We start from the raw sequence: 16,723 nt of genomic DNA, 5'->3' as shown, positions 1-16,723 counted from the left end.
CACGCAGGAAGCCCAATGTGGGACTCGATCCTGGGTCTCCAAGATCATGCCCTGGGCTAAAGGCGGCGCTAAACCGCTAAGCCACCGGGGCTGCTGCCCTGATCTCAGGGTTTTGAGTTTAAGTCCCACACTGGGCATGGAGCTTACTTTAAAAATAAACAAGTAAAAGAGCTAATAGGTATAAAACACTTTGAATGCTCTGTAAATACTGGCTTTTAGTTCAATACTATTGTACCCAACCTGTCCTGATGTAATGTAGATGGTGGTTTGGGACACAATTCCCAGGAGAATTTACAAGGTCCTGTAACTCTAAATAAATGATGGTTCAATCAAGCAGTGGACCATTTTGCAGCTGTGAAGAAGAATGAGTCTTCATTCTTAATGGGCTGCTATGGAAATATCACCACTATGAATGAGTCAAGCAAAAAATAAAGAGTATGAAGAACAGTATGTATAGCATCCCCCTTTTCTATTTTAAAAAGGTGGAAAATTAAGCTATGTTTGTATTTTCTTGTACATGCCTAAAGCAACGACAGCAACAACACACAGCCACCAGTTGGGGACAAAAGGCAGTAGGAAGTGGGCAGAGGGGGCAAAGGCTGGGGACAGACCCTTTGCTGGAGAGCATTTTATATGTTTTTTACTTTTGAACTTGTCAAAGTATTACCTATGGAAAAATTAATTGAAAATGCTGTATCTCAAACAACTTGGAAGGGCGTGAAGATAATGTGCTCTGGAAAACTGTTAAATGACTTCACATGTGCCTTCTGACATTAAAAATGCTTCATGTAGGGATACCTGGGTGGCTCAGTGGTTGAGCATCTGCCTTTGGCTCAGGGTGTGATCCTGGGGTCCGGGGATTGAGTCCTGCATCAGGCTCCCTGCAGGGAGCCTGCTTCTTCCTCTGCCTGTGTCTCTGCCTCTCTGTGTGTCTCTCATGAATAAATAAAATCTTTTTTAAAAAAATGCTTCATGTGCACACACAAAATGTGAACAGAAAAGATACACATGATACATGCCATTTAAAAAAATATGTATAAGGAAATTCACAAATTAAATATTATAAATGAAATTTGATCCAACTCTATCTCCAAAAATTAACATAGTCAGAAGCGTTTCTTAGGGCAGTCCCGGTGGTGCAGCAGTTTAGCGCCGCCTGCAGCCTGGGGTGTGATCCTAGAGACCCGGGATGGAGTCCCACATCGGGCTTCCTGTATAGAGCCTGCTTCTCCCTCTGCCTGTGTCTCTGCCCCCCTCTCTCTGTCTCTATGAATAAATAAAATCTTTAAAAAAAAAATGAGAAGCGTTTCTTAGGCTATTTTAATTTCAGCTTATACACTATACTCTTTAGAAATCCAAACAGAAAAAAATAAATCGAATAAAAAATTAAAGTCTCACCCCAGGCCCCCAACCACCAGACCTTTTCCTACACATTTATATGCATACATATAAACATATACTTCTTTTATACCTATTATACTACAATTTGTTTTTTTCACCAAACTATAATCTTGATCTTTCTAGAATATTCATGTAAGACCTGCTTTTTCCTTTAATAGCTACATAGTATTATCCAGTATGGATGTAACCTAATTTATTCAACCATTACTTTTGCAAAGCTATTTCCATTTTTTTGCTATACTCCTATGAATATCCTTGTGCATATTTTTGTATTTCTACAGGATATGGAACTGGGCAAAGCTGATAGGAGTATTTAGAAAAATTCAGATTCACAATTTGCCTGATAACAAATCAATTTCAGTTAGGCAGATGAGCACAGGAAAGACAGCAGGTGATGGGGTAAAACAGTAACAATGGAAACCAAAGGGCAAAAATGGTGGATTTAACTCTCAAAGTGCAATCAAAATTCACCAAACTAACATAAAAGAGTATAAAGAATGGCTAAAATGTTTGTCACAAATATGAGAGTGGACTATTATCAGGATCCCAATAACAAAAGTGACAATGCAAGGAAATTAAAATGATGGGGATTTGTAACCATTAGAGATTTCACAGAAAACACTTTTTAAAAATGTCCACTCTCTGTCTCTCATGAATAAATAAATAAAATCTTAAATGAAAATAAAATTAAAAAAAAGAGGGATGAAGTTTTGGGGAAGCCAGACAATTGAGAGATAAGCAGTTTGGTAATACATACGTATTAAAGTCCATCAGAAAAAATCTGTGTTTTGACTCATTTGTCCAGTGTTTGGAAATTTATTTTGCAGAACTAATTCAAAGGGGGAGGTGTGTGTCAGGAGGACTTTAAACAAAGTTGATCCCCACAGTGTTACTTAGGACACAAAAATCTTGAAACCTTGATATCAACAATAAAACACTGAAGAGAGGAAACAACATAAAAATTCACAAAAAGTTAAGTGAAAAAAGCAACAGATGATGGACACAGTGGGTGTGTAAAGGTGGTGGAATTATGCACACTGCTTCCTGTTAATGTTCTCTCAAGGGCATACTATTTTTAAGTAATCTGCACAGTATATAAACTAACAAGGAAAAAGTTTCTGGGGAAGGCTGTTTGGAATAATAAGCTCTGTGAATAGGGCTGGTTTTTTTTGGACACTCTGGGATGCTGCTGTACCTGATTAAAACCAACAGATACCAAAGTTAGCATCAGCATCATCAGAATCTCAGTGAACCAAATTTTCACCACAGAACAATGTGCTACAAACTAGTGGTTCTATCATTAAGTTACTTTTATTTAATATAAAGACATTTCAGGGGAAAGATACAAAGTACTGAAGGGAATATAACAAAACAAACTTATTTTTGTATTGCTGTATAAATACTTACCAAGTAATAACTGTAGTATATAAAATATAAGTCCAAAGACACTGTTTGGCTGGTTTAATACACCATCCTTTCCAAAAATGGAACCCAAAAGACCAAATCCTCGACCCCATCTGTAAAATAAGGAAAACCAATGACCCCATTTTAAGTCTTCCTATTTTTAAAAATGTAAAATTGCCTGAGAATGCCATGGTAATACCCCCATCTGAATCTCTAAGTTGCCTATTTCTATAGGTTCTTTTATCCAAAAGGTAGGCTCAAGGTACCCTTTTTTTGATGGTGTTAGTGATTGCAGAGGAGGGGCTCCCTGGGTGTAAGCCAGTCCCTTAGCAGCAGCAGCAGCACTGACATTCTGGCCTAAAGAATTCTTGGCCATCGGGGGCTGCTCAGTGCACTACAGGGGGTTAGCAGTGTCCCTGGGCTCCACTCCCTAGTGGCAGGTGTACTCCCCTGCCAGCTGGGACAACCAGAAATGTTTTCAGCGAATGCCAAATGTCCCAAGGGGGAAAATCTCACCCAGTTGAAAGCCACTGACTTTAAGCTGCCTTATTTCTTCACTCAAAATATGTGGACTGAGGGGCACCTGGGTGACTCTTGGTTTCATCAGGTCAGGACCTCATGGGTCATGATCGAGCCCCAGGTCAGGCTCGGTGCACAGTGCAGTCTGCTTGGGATTATCTGCCTCTCCCTTTGCCCCTCTCCCTGTGCACGCATTCTCTCTCACAAATAAATAAAATCACAAAAAATGTGGACTGAAATGTTGTTTCCCGACAAATTTCACTAGGATATGCAATACGAAACACATTTTGGGAACATATCTTTAAACCTACAACAGTATCAGAAACTACAGGTCCTTCCTGGAATCACAACTCAAGGGTAAAAAAAACGGATACACAATTTGCTGCATCAGTTTTTATTTGCAGTTTAACTTCAGATTCTACACATAACGTTTTCAGAATCTTATTTTCCTATTAAAAAATAGATTATTTTGGATTTAATAAAATTTGACTCCAATATCAAACTAACATTTACTTTGGATGAAAACCTTTGAGGATAACTTTAACTCTGACTGAGCATGCTTTTCAAAATAAAAAAGAAAACACCAGTCATGGTTTTTAAGTCCATAGTGAAGCACTCAGTAAAACCTAAATATTCGTTTGGAAAACAAACTACCTGAAAACAAGAGTAAATAAGTGATTCTTTGTCACAGTTTAATTAGTAATGTTCAAGAAAGAGTGAACCTTTTCATAATGATATTGGGAGGGAAGAGAAGTGAGAGCCCCGAAGATTTTCACCATATAGAGTAACACACTTTGAGGAACACAAAGTAATCATATTTGTGTATTCTTTTACACGTCAAATACTTATTGTGCGTGCTCTAGGTGCAGAGGTTGAGTCAAATGCTGGAACACAGGAGAGAACAAGTCAGAAAAGGTGGTGCCCTGGGTGGAGCTCTTACTCCATTTAGGGAGAAGTAGTGACCATGTAACAAATGACATAGTTATCTTCAGAAATGGATGACACTATTAACAGATATGCAGGGAAAGGGAGGGGGGAGCTATTCTAGACCAGAGCTTCTGAAAACTTAAAAGTGCACACAATCATCTATGGGCTCATTAAAATCCAGGTTTTCCGGGGATCCCTAAGTGGTTCAGCAGTTTAGCGCCTGCCTTTGGCCCAGGGCGCGATCCTGGAGTCCCGGGATCGAGTCCCGTGTCGGGCTCCCTGCACGGAGCCTGCTTCTCCCTCCTCCTGTGTCTCTGCCTCTCTCTATGTCTATCATGAATAAATAAATTAAAAAAAAATAAAATCTAGGTTTTCCTTTAGCAGGTCTGTGGTAGGACCTAAGACTGCATTTCCAAACAAATCAAAATGCCCCCAGCTCATGCTTCCCGTCTGAGGAGCACACTCTAAGTGCTGCTCTTGGAGGAGAAGGGTTAGAATGGCTCCTCTAGGTAGGTGGTCAGAAATGGCCTTTTTAAGGAGCTACATTTTGAATTAAATCCGGAATGATGAGAAGCAGCCAGTCTCTTGAGGACTGGCAAGTACAGAGGCCTTTGAGGCAGGAATGAGCCATGAGTGTGGAAGAAGGCCATCGAGGCTGACACACTGAGGAGGGAAGAATGACAAGAGAATGAAGCACCTGATCATTTTCAGCTTTTATGGACTTTTGTAGGCCGTGATAGTTTGAATTTTATCCTAATTGCAATGGGGAAACATTCAGTGGCTTTTAAATAGGAGAGTAATATAAGCTTATTTATGACCATTCTTGACTATTGGGTAAAAAACAAAAGAGTAGACAGGAAGAAACTAGATGCAATCAAACTGCTTAGCCCTACTCATCGGAAGTAGGAATTCAAGTGTAAATCGCCACCTTTGGCCACAGAAATAATTGGGCATACTGCCAAAATTATCATGGGTAAACAGAATTTTTATATATTCCAAGCATTGTTCTGTGTCTAATTATTCACACAGGATCATGTTGATATTCTCCTTGAAAACAATGCAGAAATCCACAGAATGTATCATTTTATCAAAGTAATACATGCATAAAGGTTTAAAAATCAAGTAACACTGAAAGTCTTACAAAATAGGCATCCCATATTCCAGCCCTCTCCACATACAATTTTGACCCCAGAGGCAAGCATTATGATATCTTTTAACCTTTTTTCCCTATTTAATTCCACATTTAAAAAAAAAGATTTTATTTATTTATTCATGAGAGACACACAGAGAGAGGCAGAGACACAGGAGGGAGAAGCAGGCTCCATGCAGGGAGCCTGACGTGGGACTCGATCCTGGGACTCCAGGATCACGCCCTGGGCTGAAGGCAGGCACCAAACCACTGAGCCACCCAGGGATCCCCTTAATTCCACATTTTAAAATAATATGCTTACATGGCTATTTCTTGATTTCTGAATTCTTTTTTTTTTAATAATTTAAATTCAAGTTAGTTAACATATAGCATCTTATTAGTTTCAGGGGTGATTTCTGAATTTTAAGTATCTTATGACTTTCTAATATGGTAGAGCAGAATGCTGCTTTAAAAAAAAAACATTGTGGGGAGCTTTAAATGTATATACACAAAATTAACAGAACAGAGTAATAACCTCATATACCTATCACCCAGCTTCGAAATTGCACCTTTCTTGTTTCATTTCCACCTCTATCCACTCACCACTCAATGATTATTTTCAAAGCAAAATTTACATACATTTAAGGCACAAATCTTAACTTTTCTGGAACATCTGACTAATCCTGGATACATCTGAGTAGTTGGCATACTAATTCTGGAATACTTACCCAAGAGTGTGAAAGAAGACTCTAAGTGCCTTTCATAAACAATGGAACAAACACACACTCCAACACCATATAGAGTGCCTCCATATCTCCAGTTAAATTCTTAGTTCCCTCTCATCAATTTACACTCTTCTTCACCATAAGCATCAAGTACCTGGCTAGCCAGGCTTATGGGAATTCAACCACAATACCCAACTTAGATCTCTGGTCTCCTGGATTGCAGTGCTACACTACTTCCCTTGTATCATATTTAGAGTTATAAAATAGTTACTATTTTAGCATTTTCAACCAAACAGATCACTTAATTCCTTGATGAATATAATTAAATAATGTTTAGTAAACTTTGATAAACTTATTGTTAAAAGTGTTAGCAAGTCAATTCACAAGCAAAGTAGACTGGCATTACATACAATTATTCTCCTTGGAAAGGTGAATAAGAACAGACATTCATAAATGACACTATCCTTTAAAACTAAAGGTGGTGTAATTTAAAAATCTTTTAGTCAATGTTCAAGTTGAACATTTGAAAATATTATGGTTTCCCCTTACTTCTAAAAGCTATACAGAACTATATGAAATATATTTTATATGCTAACTTTATTTCTGGCTTTATCTTAGTTACTAACCATTTTCTTCTTGTCCCGTCTATATTAATAATTCTATTATATTACTTATTCCAGAGTTTCCCCAAGTAATTTATAGAAGGACTGGGATATTAACCAACTGAGCAAAAGGAAATGTTTTTTTTTTAAATGATGATTTGCTGGTCATTTTTTTTCATTAAGTTTTAAAATTCGGGGGGCGCAGCGGTTTAGCGCCTGCCTTTGGCCCAGGGCGCGATCCTGGAGACCCTGGATCGAGTCCCACGTCGGGCTCCAGGTGCATGGAGCCTGCTTCTCCCTCTGCCTATGTCTCTGCCTCTCTCTCTCTCTCTCTGTGACTATCATAAATAAAAAAAAAAAAAAAAAAAAGTTTTAAAAAAATTCCAATATAGTTAACATATAGAACACTATTAGTTTCAGACATACAATATAGTGATTCAACAATTCTACACATTACTTAATGATCATCATAAGTGTACTCTAATTCTCATCACCTATTTCACACATCCTCTCCATTGACCCTCTGGTAACCATCAGTTTGTTCTCTATAAGAGTCTGTTTCTTGGTTTATCTTTCTCTCTTCCCCCCCTTTGCTCATTTGCTTTGTTTCTTAAATTCCACATGGGTAAAATCATGTCTTTCTCTGACTTATTTTGCTCAGACTATAACTTTGTAGCTCCATCCATGTTGCTAAAAATGGCAGTATTTCATTATTTTTTATACCTAATATTCCAGTGTGTGTGTGTGTGTGTGTGTGTGTGTGTGTGTGTGTGTATCACATCTCCTTTATCTATTTGTCTATGGATGGACATTTGGGCTGTATCCATAATTTGACTATTGTAAATAATGCTGCTATAAACACTGGGGTGCCTGGATCCTTTGAATTAGTGTTTTTGTATTGAGTAGATACCCAGTAGTGCGAATGCTGGATTGTAGGGTAGTTCTTTTTTTTTTTTTTTTTTTAAGATGTGTAAAATTTAGAGAGAGAGCGAGAGCACGTGTGCACTCACAGCAGTGGGGGCAGGAACAGAGGAAGAGGGATAAGTAGACCCAATGCTGAATATGGAGTCCAACACAGGGTTCAATCCCATGACACCAAGATCATGACATGAGCCAAAATCAAGAGTTGGATGCTCAACCCACTGAACCACCCAGGTGCACCACAGTAGTTCTGTTTTTAACTTTTTGAGAAACCTCCACACTGTTTTCCAGAGTGGCTGCACCAATTTGCTTTCCCACCAATAGTGCAAGAGGGTTCCTTTCTCCCCACATCCTCACCAAAAGCTGTCTCTTGTTTTTTATTTTAGCCATTTTAACAGTGTAAGGATACTTCATTGTGATTTTGATTTGCACTTCCCTGATGAGTGATGTTGAGCATCTTTTTATGTGCCTGCTGCCCATTTATATGTCTTCTTTGGAGTAATGTCTGTTCATGTCTTCTGCCCAGTTTTTAATTGGATTATTTGTTTCTTGGGTGTTGCATTTTACAAATTCTTTATGTATTTTGGCAACTAATCACTTTTTGGACATGTAATTTGTAAATATCTTCTCTCATTCCGTAGGCTGTCTTTAGTTTTGCTGACTCCTTTGCTGTACAGAATTTTGATGAAGTCCCAATAGTTTATTTTTGCTTTTATTTTCCTTGCCTCAGGAGACAGATCTAGAAAAATGTTCCCATGGCCAATGTCAGAGAAATTACTACCTCTGCTCTCTTCTAGGCAGGTCTCACATTTGGGTTTTTCACCCATTTAATTTTTTATTAATGGTGTTAGAAAGTGATAAAGCTTCATTCTTTTGCAGGTAGCTGTTCAGTTTTCCCAACACCATTTGTTGAAGAAACTTTTTCCCATTTTACATTCTTTCTTCCTTTGTTGAAGACCATGTAATTGTGGGTTTATTTCTGAGTTTTCTATCTGTTCCATTCATATATGTGTCTAATCCAGTACCATACTGTTTTGATTACTATAGCGTTGTAATATAGCTTGAAGTCTGAAATTGTGATACTTCCAGTTTTCTTTTTCAAGATTGAAAAAGGTTCTTTTGTAGTTCCATAGAAATTTCAGGATTTTTTAAAAAGATTTAATTTATTTATTCATGAGAGACACAGAGAGAAGGCAGAGACAGGAAGAGGGAGAAGCAGGCTCCCTTCAGGGAGCCCTGTGTGGGACTCAATCCTAGAACTCCAGGATCAGGCCCTGAGCCAAAGGCAGTCGCTCAACCACTGAGTCACCCAGGTGTCCCTAGGATTTAAAAAAATTTTTAATTTTTAAAAAATTTTTATTTATTTATGATAGTCACACAGAGAGAAAGAGAGAGAGGCAGAGACATAGGCAGAGGGAGAAGCAGGCTCCATGCACCGGGAGCCTGACGTGGGATTTGATCCCGGGTCTCCAGGATCGCGCCCTGGGCCAAAGGCAGGCGCCAAACCGCTGCGCCACCCAGGGATCCCCCGCTGCGCCACCCAGGGATCCCGATTTTTAAAAAATTTTTTAAAGATTTATTTATTTATTTATGATAGACATAGAGAGAGGGGAGAGAGAGAGAGAGAGAGAGAGAAAGAGAGAGGCAGAGACACAGGAGGAGAGAGAAGCAGGCTCCATGCCAGGAGCCCGACGTGGGACTCGATCCCGGGACTCCAGGATGGCGCCGGGGGCCAAAGGCAGGCGCTAAACTGCTGAGCCACCCAGGGATCCCCGGATTTTTTTTTAAAGCTTTATTTGTTTACTTTGGGGAGAGAGGGAGAAAGATAGCAAGCAGGGAGTAGGGGCAGAGGGAAAGAGAGAGAATCCCAAGCAGATTGCCTGTTGCACATGGAGCCAGATCCTGAGATCATGACCTGAGCCAAAACCAAGAGTCAGAGGCTAAACTGAACCACTCAGGCACCCCCAGGATTGCTTATTCTAGTTCTGTGAAAAATGCTTTGGGTATTTTGATAGGATTAAATGTATGGGTTGCTTTAGGTAGTATAGATATTTTATTATTTATTTATTTATAAGATTGCATTTTTATTTTTTTTAAGTGCGCTTTATTTATTCTTGAGAGACGGTGGGGGCGGGGAGGCGGGCAGAAACAGGCAGAGGGAGAAGCAGGTTCCACGCAGGGACCCCGACTCGGACCTTGATCCCGAGTCTCCAGGATCACACCCTGGGCTGAAGGCAGCGCCAAACCACTGAGCCACCCGGGCTGCCTAGACTGCATTTTAAAAAGATTTTATTTAATTATTCACGAGAGACACAGAGAAAGGCAGAGACATGGGCAGAGTCAGGGAGTCTGACGTGGGACTCCATTCCCAGGACCCCAGTATTACAACCTGAGTTGAAGGCAAATGCTCAACCACTAAGCCACCCAGGTGCTCCAGTATAGACTTTTTAACAGTATTTGTTCTTCTAATCCATGAGCATGGAATGTCTTTCCATTTCTTTGTGTCCTCTTCAATTTCTTTCATCAGTAGTTTTCAGAGTACAGATCTTTTACATCTTTGGTTAGGTTTATTCCTAGGTATCTTACTATTTTTGGTGCAACTATAAATGGGATTGATTCTTTCTCTTCCTGGTGCTTCATCATTGACACCAATTTCTGTATGTTGATTTTGTATCCTGCAACTTTACTGAATTTGTGTATCGTTTCTAGAAGTTTTTTTGGTGGAGTTTTCAGGTTTTCTATATACAGTATCATGTCATCTGCAAATAGTGAAAGTTTCACTTCTTCCTTGCTCATACGGATGCCTTTTCTTTTTGTCTGATTGCTTTGGCATGACTTCCAGTACTATGTTGAATAAAACTGGTGAGAGTGGACATTCCTGTCTTGTTCCTGACCATAAAGCTCTCATTTTTCCCCACTGAGGATGATATTAGCTGTGGGTTTTTCATAGATGGCCTTCAATATGTTGAGGTATGTTCCCTCAACCTACTTTGTTGAGGGTTTTTATCATGAATGGATGTTGTATGGAAATATTTTCTTAAAGCAACAGACATTTATACATCTGTTCATTTTGTTTCAGTATAGTAACATCAATGAAATGATTATGTAAAAGAGAATCTACTTTTTGATTCTAAAAAAAGGTTCATCTTTGATCCAAATAGTAACTTCTTTGAATATTTTTTATTTGGGGGCATAAACAACCAGCATCTATGTTATGAATGAGAAATTGTTCAAAGGTTTCTAAACACATCTACTTTTGCCAGGAACAACAAATATGAAAATCACTGTTCTCCAACTCTAGTCTCCTAGGTCCCTGAGGATAAACCTAAGACATTTGCCTCTTTCACTCCCTCCCTCCCAAGTGTATAGGGAAGTTTTCAAAAAGGTACATGTGTGACATTTAATAATGCAAAAGACTGAAATGCAGGGGTTAATGTGAGAATCCAACAGTCTTCAATTCCAGTAGACATTAAAGAGATTTGTGGTGACAGAAACAATGCCATTCATTTCTTTTTTCTTGAATCACTGTTTATTAGATGCACTGCCAGCTCAGTTTGCTTTCTGCTGTCATGATTTTATTTTTATTTTTTTATTTATAAATTTATTTTTTATTGGTGTTCAATTTGCCAACATATAGAATAACACCCAGTGCTCATCCCATCAAGTGCCCCCCTCAGTGCCCGTCACCCAGTCACCCCCACCCCCCGCCCACCTCCCCTTCCATCACCCCTAGTTCGTTTACCAGACTTAGGAGTCTCTCATGTTCTGTCTCCCTTTCTGATATTTCCCACTAATTTTTCTCCTTTCCCCTTTATTCCCTTTCACTATTTTTTATATTCCCTAAATGAATGAGACCATATAATGTTTGTCCTTCTCCGATTGACTTATTTCACTCAGCGTAATACCCTCCAGTTCCATCCACGTCGAAGCAAATGGTGGGTATTTGTCGTTTCTAATGGCTGAGTAATATTCCATTGTATACATAAACCACATCTTTTTTATCCATTCATCTTTCGATGGACACAGGCTCCTTCCACAGTTTGGCTATTGTGGACATTGCTGCTAGAAACATCGGGGTGCAGGTGTCCCGGCGTTTCATTGCATCTGTATCTTTGGGGTAAATCCCCAGCAGTGCAATTGCTGGGTCATAGGGCAGATCTATTTTTAACTCTTTGAGGAACCTCCACAGTTTTCCAGAGTGGCTGCACCAGTTCACATTCCCACCAACAGTGCAAGAGGGTTCCCTTTTCACCACATCCTCTCCAACATTTGTGGTTTCCTGCCTTGTTAATTTTCCCCATTCTCACTGGTGTGAGGTGGTATCTCATTGTGGTTTTGATTTGTATTTCCCTGATAATGCCATTCATTTCATTACTGTGTGCATGTGTGTGTGTTTGGGAAAAGTTATTTTTTACAAAAATATTTTAACATGTAATGGGTTTAAAGTATTATTTTTAAATGAATGAATACATTTAAATAATTTAAGTAATTTTTCTGTTTTTAATTTCTAATACAGTAAATACCAAAGATATAACATAAGTAAAAATGACTTGGGGTTCTCAATAATTATTAAAGTATAAAGGAGTACTGGGATCAAATAGTTTGAAAATCATTGCTTCCAACCAATTTACCCCAAAAAATACATTACAGTTCAAATACTGTTCAAATTTTAAAAATTGGGGTGAGGTAAAGTTAGGGGAACCTTGAAAAAATAAATAATGTGCATTATAGTAAATTATATTTTTATTTTTTAATTATATTTTTAAAAGATGTCATGGCCATAACACAAAAAATGGAAAATAATAAATGTTGGTGAGGATATGGATATTGGAATCCTTGTATGTTGCTGGTGGGTAACATGGTGCAGCCACCAATGGAAAACAATGTGGCGGTTCCTCAAAGAGTTAAACAATTACCGTACAAGCCAGCATTTCCACTCCTAGGTATACACTCCGAAGATCTGAAAACAGGTATTCAAGCAAGTACAAGTACTTGTTCATAGCAGCATTAGTCACAATAGCTAAAAGGTGGAGACAACTCGATGTCCATCAACTGATGGATAAACAAAACATCGTGTATTCACGCAGTGGAATATTATTCAGCCATGGAAAGGAATGAAAGCACTGATATGTGCTACAATGTGGATGAACCTCAAAAACATTATGCTAACTGGACTAAGCCAAACACAAAAGGTCACATGTTGTATCAGTCCATTTTCATAAAATGTCAGAAGAGGTAAATCCACAGGGACAGAAAATAGGTTTGTGGTTGCCAGGGGTTAGAGAGGGGGTGGTGAGGAGTGCCTGCTTAATGGGTACGGCATCTCCTTTGTGAGTAATTAAAATGCTTTGAGGGGCCCCTGGGTAGCTTAGTCAGTTAAGCATCCAACTCTTGATTTCAGCTCAGGTTGTGATCTCAGGGTCCTGGGATCAAGCCTTGTGTCTGGATCCACAGCCAGTGGGGAGTCTGCTTCTCTCTTGCTCCCTCTGGCCCTCCTCCCACTCACACTTTGTGCATGCTCTCTTTCTCTCTAAAAAATAAATCTTTTTAAAAAGAAAAAAAGAAAAACTCTCTGGAATTAGAGGTGATGGCTGCACAACACGGCAAGTGTACTAAATGGGCTGAATGTACATTTTTAAATGGTTAATTTTAATAAAATTTCACCTCAGTTAAAAAAAATCTGTGTAGTGGGCTGACAGGTAATTTTTCTTATCTTTTTTTTTAATTTGTATTTTCATTATAAAACTTTTATGTATTATCCTAGTTTTCCACAAAGAACATGTATAACTAAGTTATCAGAAAAAGAATAAATTATTTTAAGAAAATAAATACCACAATTATCAACTGTTTCTTAATGGTAGGAAATAGTTTATTTAATAAGGGTACTTTTTTCTCCTTCTACTTTGTTGCATTTTGTAAATTTTCTTTAATGATCAAATATTACTTTTATAACAGCAGCAAAAAAAGAGCTACTATATTGAGTTCATCAATCACATTTAAATTAATTAATGACAAACCTTAATGTCTTTCCAACTCCACTCTTTCCCCCTCAACCAAATTTAAGATTTACTGTAATCTCCTCACGGAATATCTACCAGGCCCTAATATAACGACTAAAACATTCAGGAATACAAAACTAATAAAGAAAGGAAGTAAATAACAATATGAGGTTTCCTGATATTCTCCTTCCTCTGAGGAAGAATTTGTTGAAATGCTGGCTTACACATACCGTTTATGGATATTCTTGTCACTTATATTTAAGATCACTGGCTCCTTGCTGCTTTTCATTTCCCCTCTCCAGTTCAAGCTTAGTCAAGGAAATATATTTTGCCTATAATTTTCTAATTTTTTAAAGTTTTTTTTTTAAAGATTTTATTTATTTATTCATGAGAGACAGAGAGAAAGAGAGAGCGAGAGAGAGAGAGAGATTGAGAGAGAGAGGCTGAGACACAGGCAGAGGGAGAAGCAGGCTCCATGCAGGGAGCCCAACGTGGGACTCGATCCCGGGTCACCAGGATCATGCCCTGGGCCGAAGGCAGCGCTAAACTGCTGAGCCAGGCAGGCTGCCCAAGTTTTTTTTTTTAAGATGCACTTATTTGTGAGAGAGGGAGCGTGTGTGCAAGCAAGGGGAAGGGCAGAGGGAGTGGAGACAAGTAGCCTCCCGCTGAGCAGGGAACCCAAAGTGGGGGGGGGGCTCAAACCCAGAACCCTGAGCTGAAATCAAAAGTTGGATGCTTAGCCAACTGAGCCACACAGGTGCCTCAATGCTTTTCTAATTTTAGATTGTATGAGCATTTTGTAATGGCCTACTGGTATAACAAAACTATTCAAACATTTTAAACTGCTTGTGTTCGATGGTTATAAAACTCTGAGAAAAAAAAAAAACTCTGAGAAGTCCATTTTACTGAAAACAAATAAACAGACCAATCTAAATGAGCTGTAAGAAACAGAAATTAAAATTCAGTTGGTTTCCAAAGGTGGTTGGATGCATAATGAACCGGACATGACAAAAAGTTTGAAATGTTCAAGAAAAATACTAAGGATGTAATTTCTGCAAAGGAAAGGTCTACCCACTGTGGACCCCCAGAGCTAGAAGTGTGGGCTCTGGAGTCAGACAACCTTGGTTCTGTTAATAATAGGCTGTGTGACTTTGGATAAGTCACTTAATCTTGGACTCTATATCCTTTCAGTTGTAAAATGGAGATGATTATAAGTACTCAATTCATAGCACTGCTGTGGGAAATAACTATGTTAGGAATAACTGTGTGGTGGTTTAATGTCAAAATATAAGTAGACATGTATATACAAGACATTCTGTTCTCTAGCATTCTATTTTCAAGGCCCAATGATTTTGATATAGCATGCCTTTATATAAAGCTATTTTTCTTGCACAAACATCGGCATACTTTATTAAAACATTTTAGATTTGATCTTAAACATTTTGTTTTATATTTTATGGATATACTGTAATTAATGGCAGATATTGCTGGTGAACATCAGGCTATTTCTACTTCTCATGATTATACAACATTAAACAAATATATTGTGCAAAGTGTCAGTCTGTATATTAACTTATTTCCATAGGATAGACTAAAAAGAGAGAAATGGCTTAAGTAGCATAAGCATGTTAAAAACTATTGTATATTGTACAAAATGTGTGCAATTTAATTGCCAATTTATACTTCCAGCATCAGCCCCTGAAATGTCTTTCTTTTTTTTTAAAGATTTATTTATTTATTCATTCAGAGAGAGTGAAGAGAGAGGCAGAGACACAGGCAGAGGGAGAAGCAGGCTCCACACAGGAAGCCCGATGCGGGACTCGATCCCAGGTCCCCAGGATCACACCCTGGGCCGAAGGCAGCACTAAACCGCTAAGCCACCCAGGGATCCCTCCCTTCCCTTTTATTTTTTTTTATTTTTTATTTTTAAAATTTTTTTTATTTACTTATGATAGCCACAGAGAGAGAGAGAGAGGCAGAGACACAGGCAGAGGGAGAAGCAGGCTCCATGCACCGGGAGCCCGACGTGGGATTCGATCCCGGGTCTCCAGGATCGCGCCCTGGGCCAAAGGCAGGCGCCAAACCGCTGCGCCACCCAGGGATCCCCCCTCCCTTCCCTTTTAACAAAAGACTGACTAGTAGGCCATTTTATGTATATACATGTTTTGTATATCCATTCATCTACTCATGGACACTGGGTTGCTTCCACCTCTTGGTATACAAGGCTTGTTTGCAATATATTTTTCTCTGTTGCTCCAAACAATTCCAATTACTCTGATAATTTTTTACCCATTCCTCTGATAGGAACAACCCTTGATAATAAAGTTTCAGATAAGACAGACTCAATGTCAAGGCAAATCAAAGAAGATGAGGTTCTTGACAAAAGAGCTAGAACATTCTCTCCTACCATTTTGTTGAGAGTTAACAGCATGGTTCATGGGAGGTGATGCCCTGGGTGAAGACGAAAAAATAATGCATATTTCTTTCAATCTAAATTCATGGGTTATGATACATCATCAATTTAGTAACAAATTTTCAGAGACAAAAATTAGCATATAAATATGTATACTGATCCAGGTGGTAAAGTTAAACCATGGACATGAAAATCAATAGCAACAGAAAAGTAAATGTTTGTGTTTATAAAATCTTTGTCAAACTTTTTTGTTTTTAATATTTTATTTATTTGTGAGAGACACACAGAGAGAAGCAGAGACACAGGCATTGGGAGAAGCAGGCTCCTTGCGGGGAGCCCAATATGGGACTTGATCCCAGGACCCCAGGATCACGACCAGAGCCGAAGGCAGATGCTCAACCAATGAGCCACCCAAGCGTGCCCCTCCTTTGTCAAAGTTTCTTTTGTGGAAATGACCAGCTTGTACCAGGAAAGGGCCTCATTCTTAGGTCACTGGAGACAGTAGGTATTGAATAATGCTTAAAATTTTTTCATGATGAAAGGTCTATTTTTTCACATTAGCTCAAGAACCCAAAATGGTCATAACCACTTAAAAGGAAAAATGGATCCTGGAAAATGCACATAAGTGGAATAATACTTGTATTGGGCCTAGCATGGTATCTTGTAATACTGTATGTTCAAAA

General features: G+C 38.7%; 1 protein-coding gene across 1 annotated transcript in view; it reads right to left on the bottom strand.

The window, feature by feature from the left end:
- The window catches only part of VKORC1L1 (vitamin K epoxide reductase complex subunit 1 like 1), a 67,349-nt gene that overhangs the window by 5,298 nt on the left and 45,328 nt on the right, over positions 1-16,723 (bottom strand). Inside the window, exon 2 of the mRNA XM_025425718.3 lies at positions 2,809-2,918. Coding sequence (XP_025281503.1) covers positions 2,809-2,918 — 110 coding nt within the window. The remainder of the gene's footprint in view (positions 1-2,808; positions 2,919-16,723) is intronic.

This window comes from Canis lupus, chromosome 6 (genome assembly GCF_003254725.2).
Source record: "Canis lupus dingo isolate Sandy chromosome 6, ASM325472v2, whole genome shotgun sequence".
Lineage (NCBI taxonomy): Eukaryota > Metazoa > Chordata > Mammalia > Carnivora > Canidae > Canis > Canis lupus.
The sequence above is the reverse complement of the archived record's forward strand: the minus strand, read 5'-3'. Positions and strand labels throughout refer to the sequence as shown.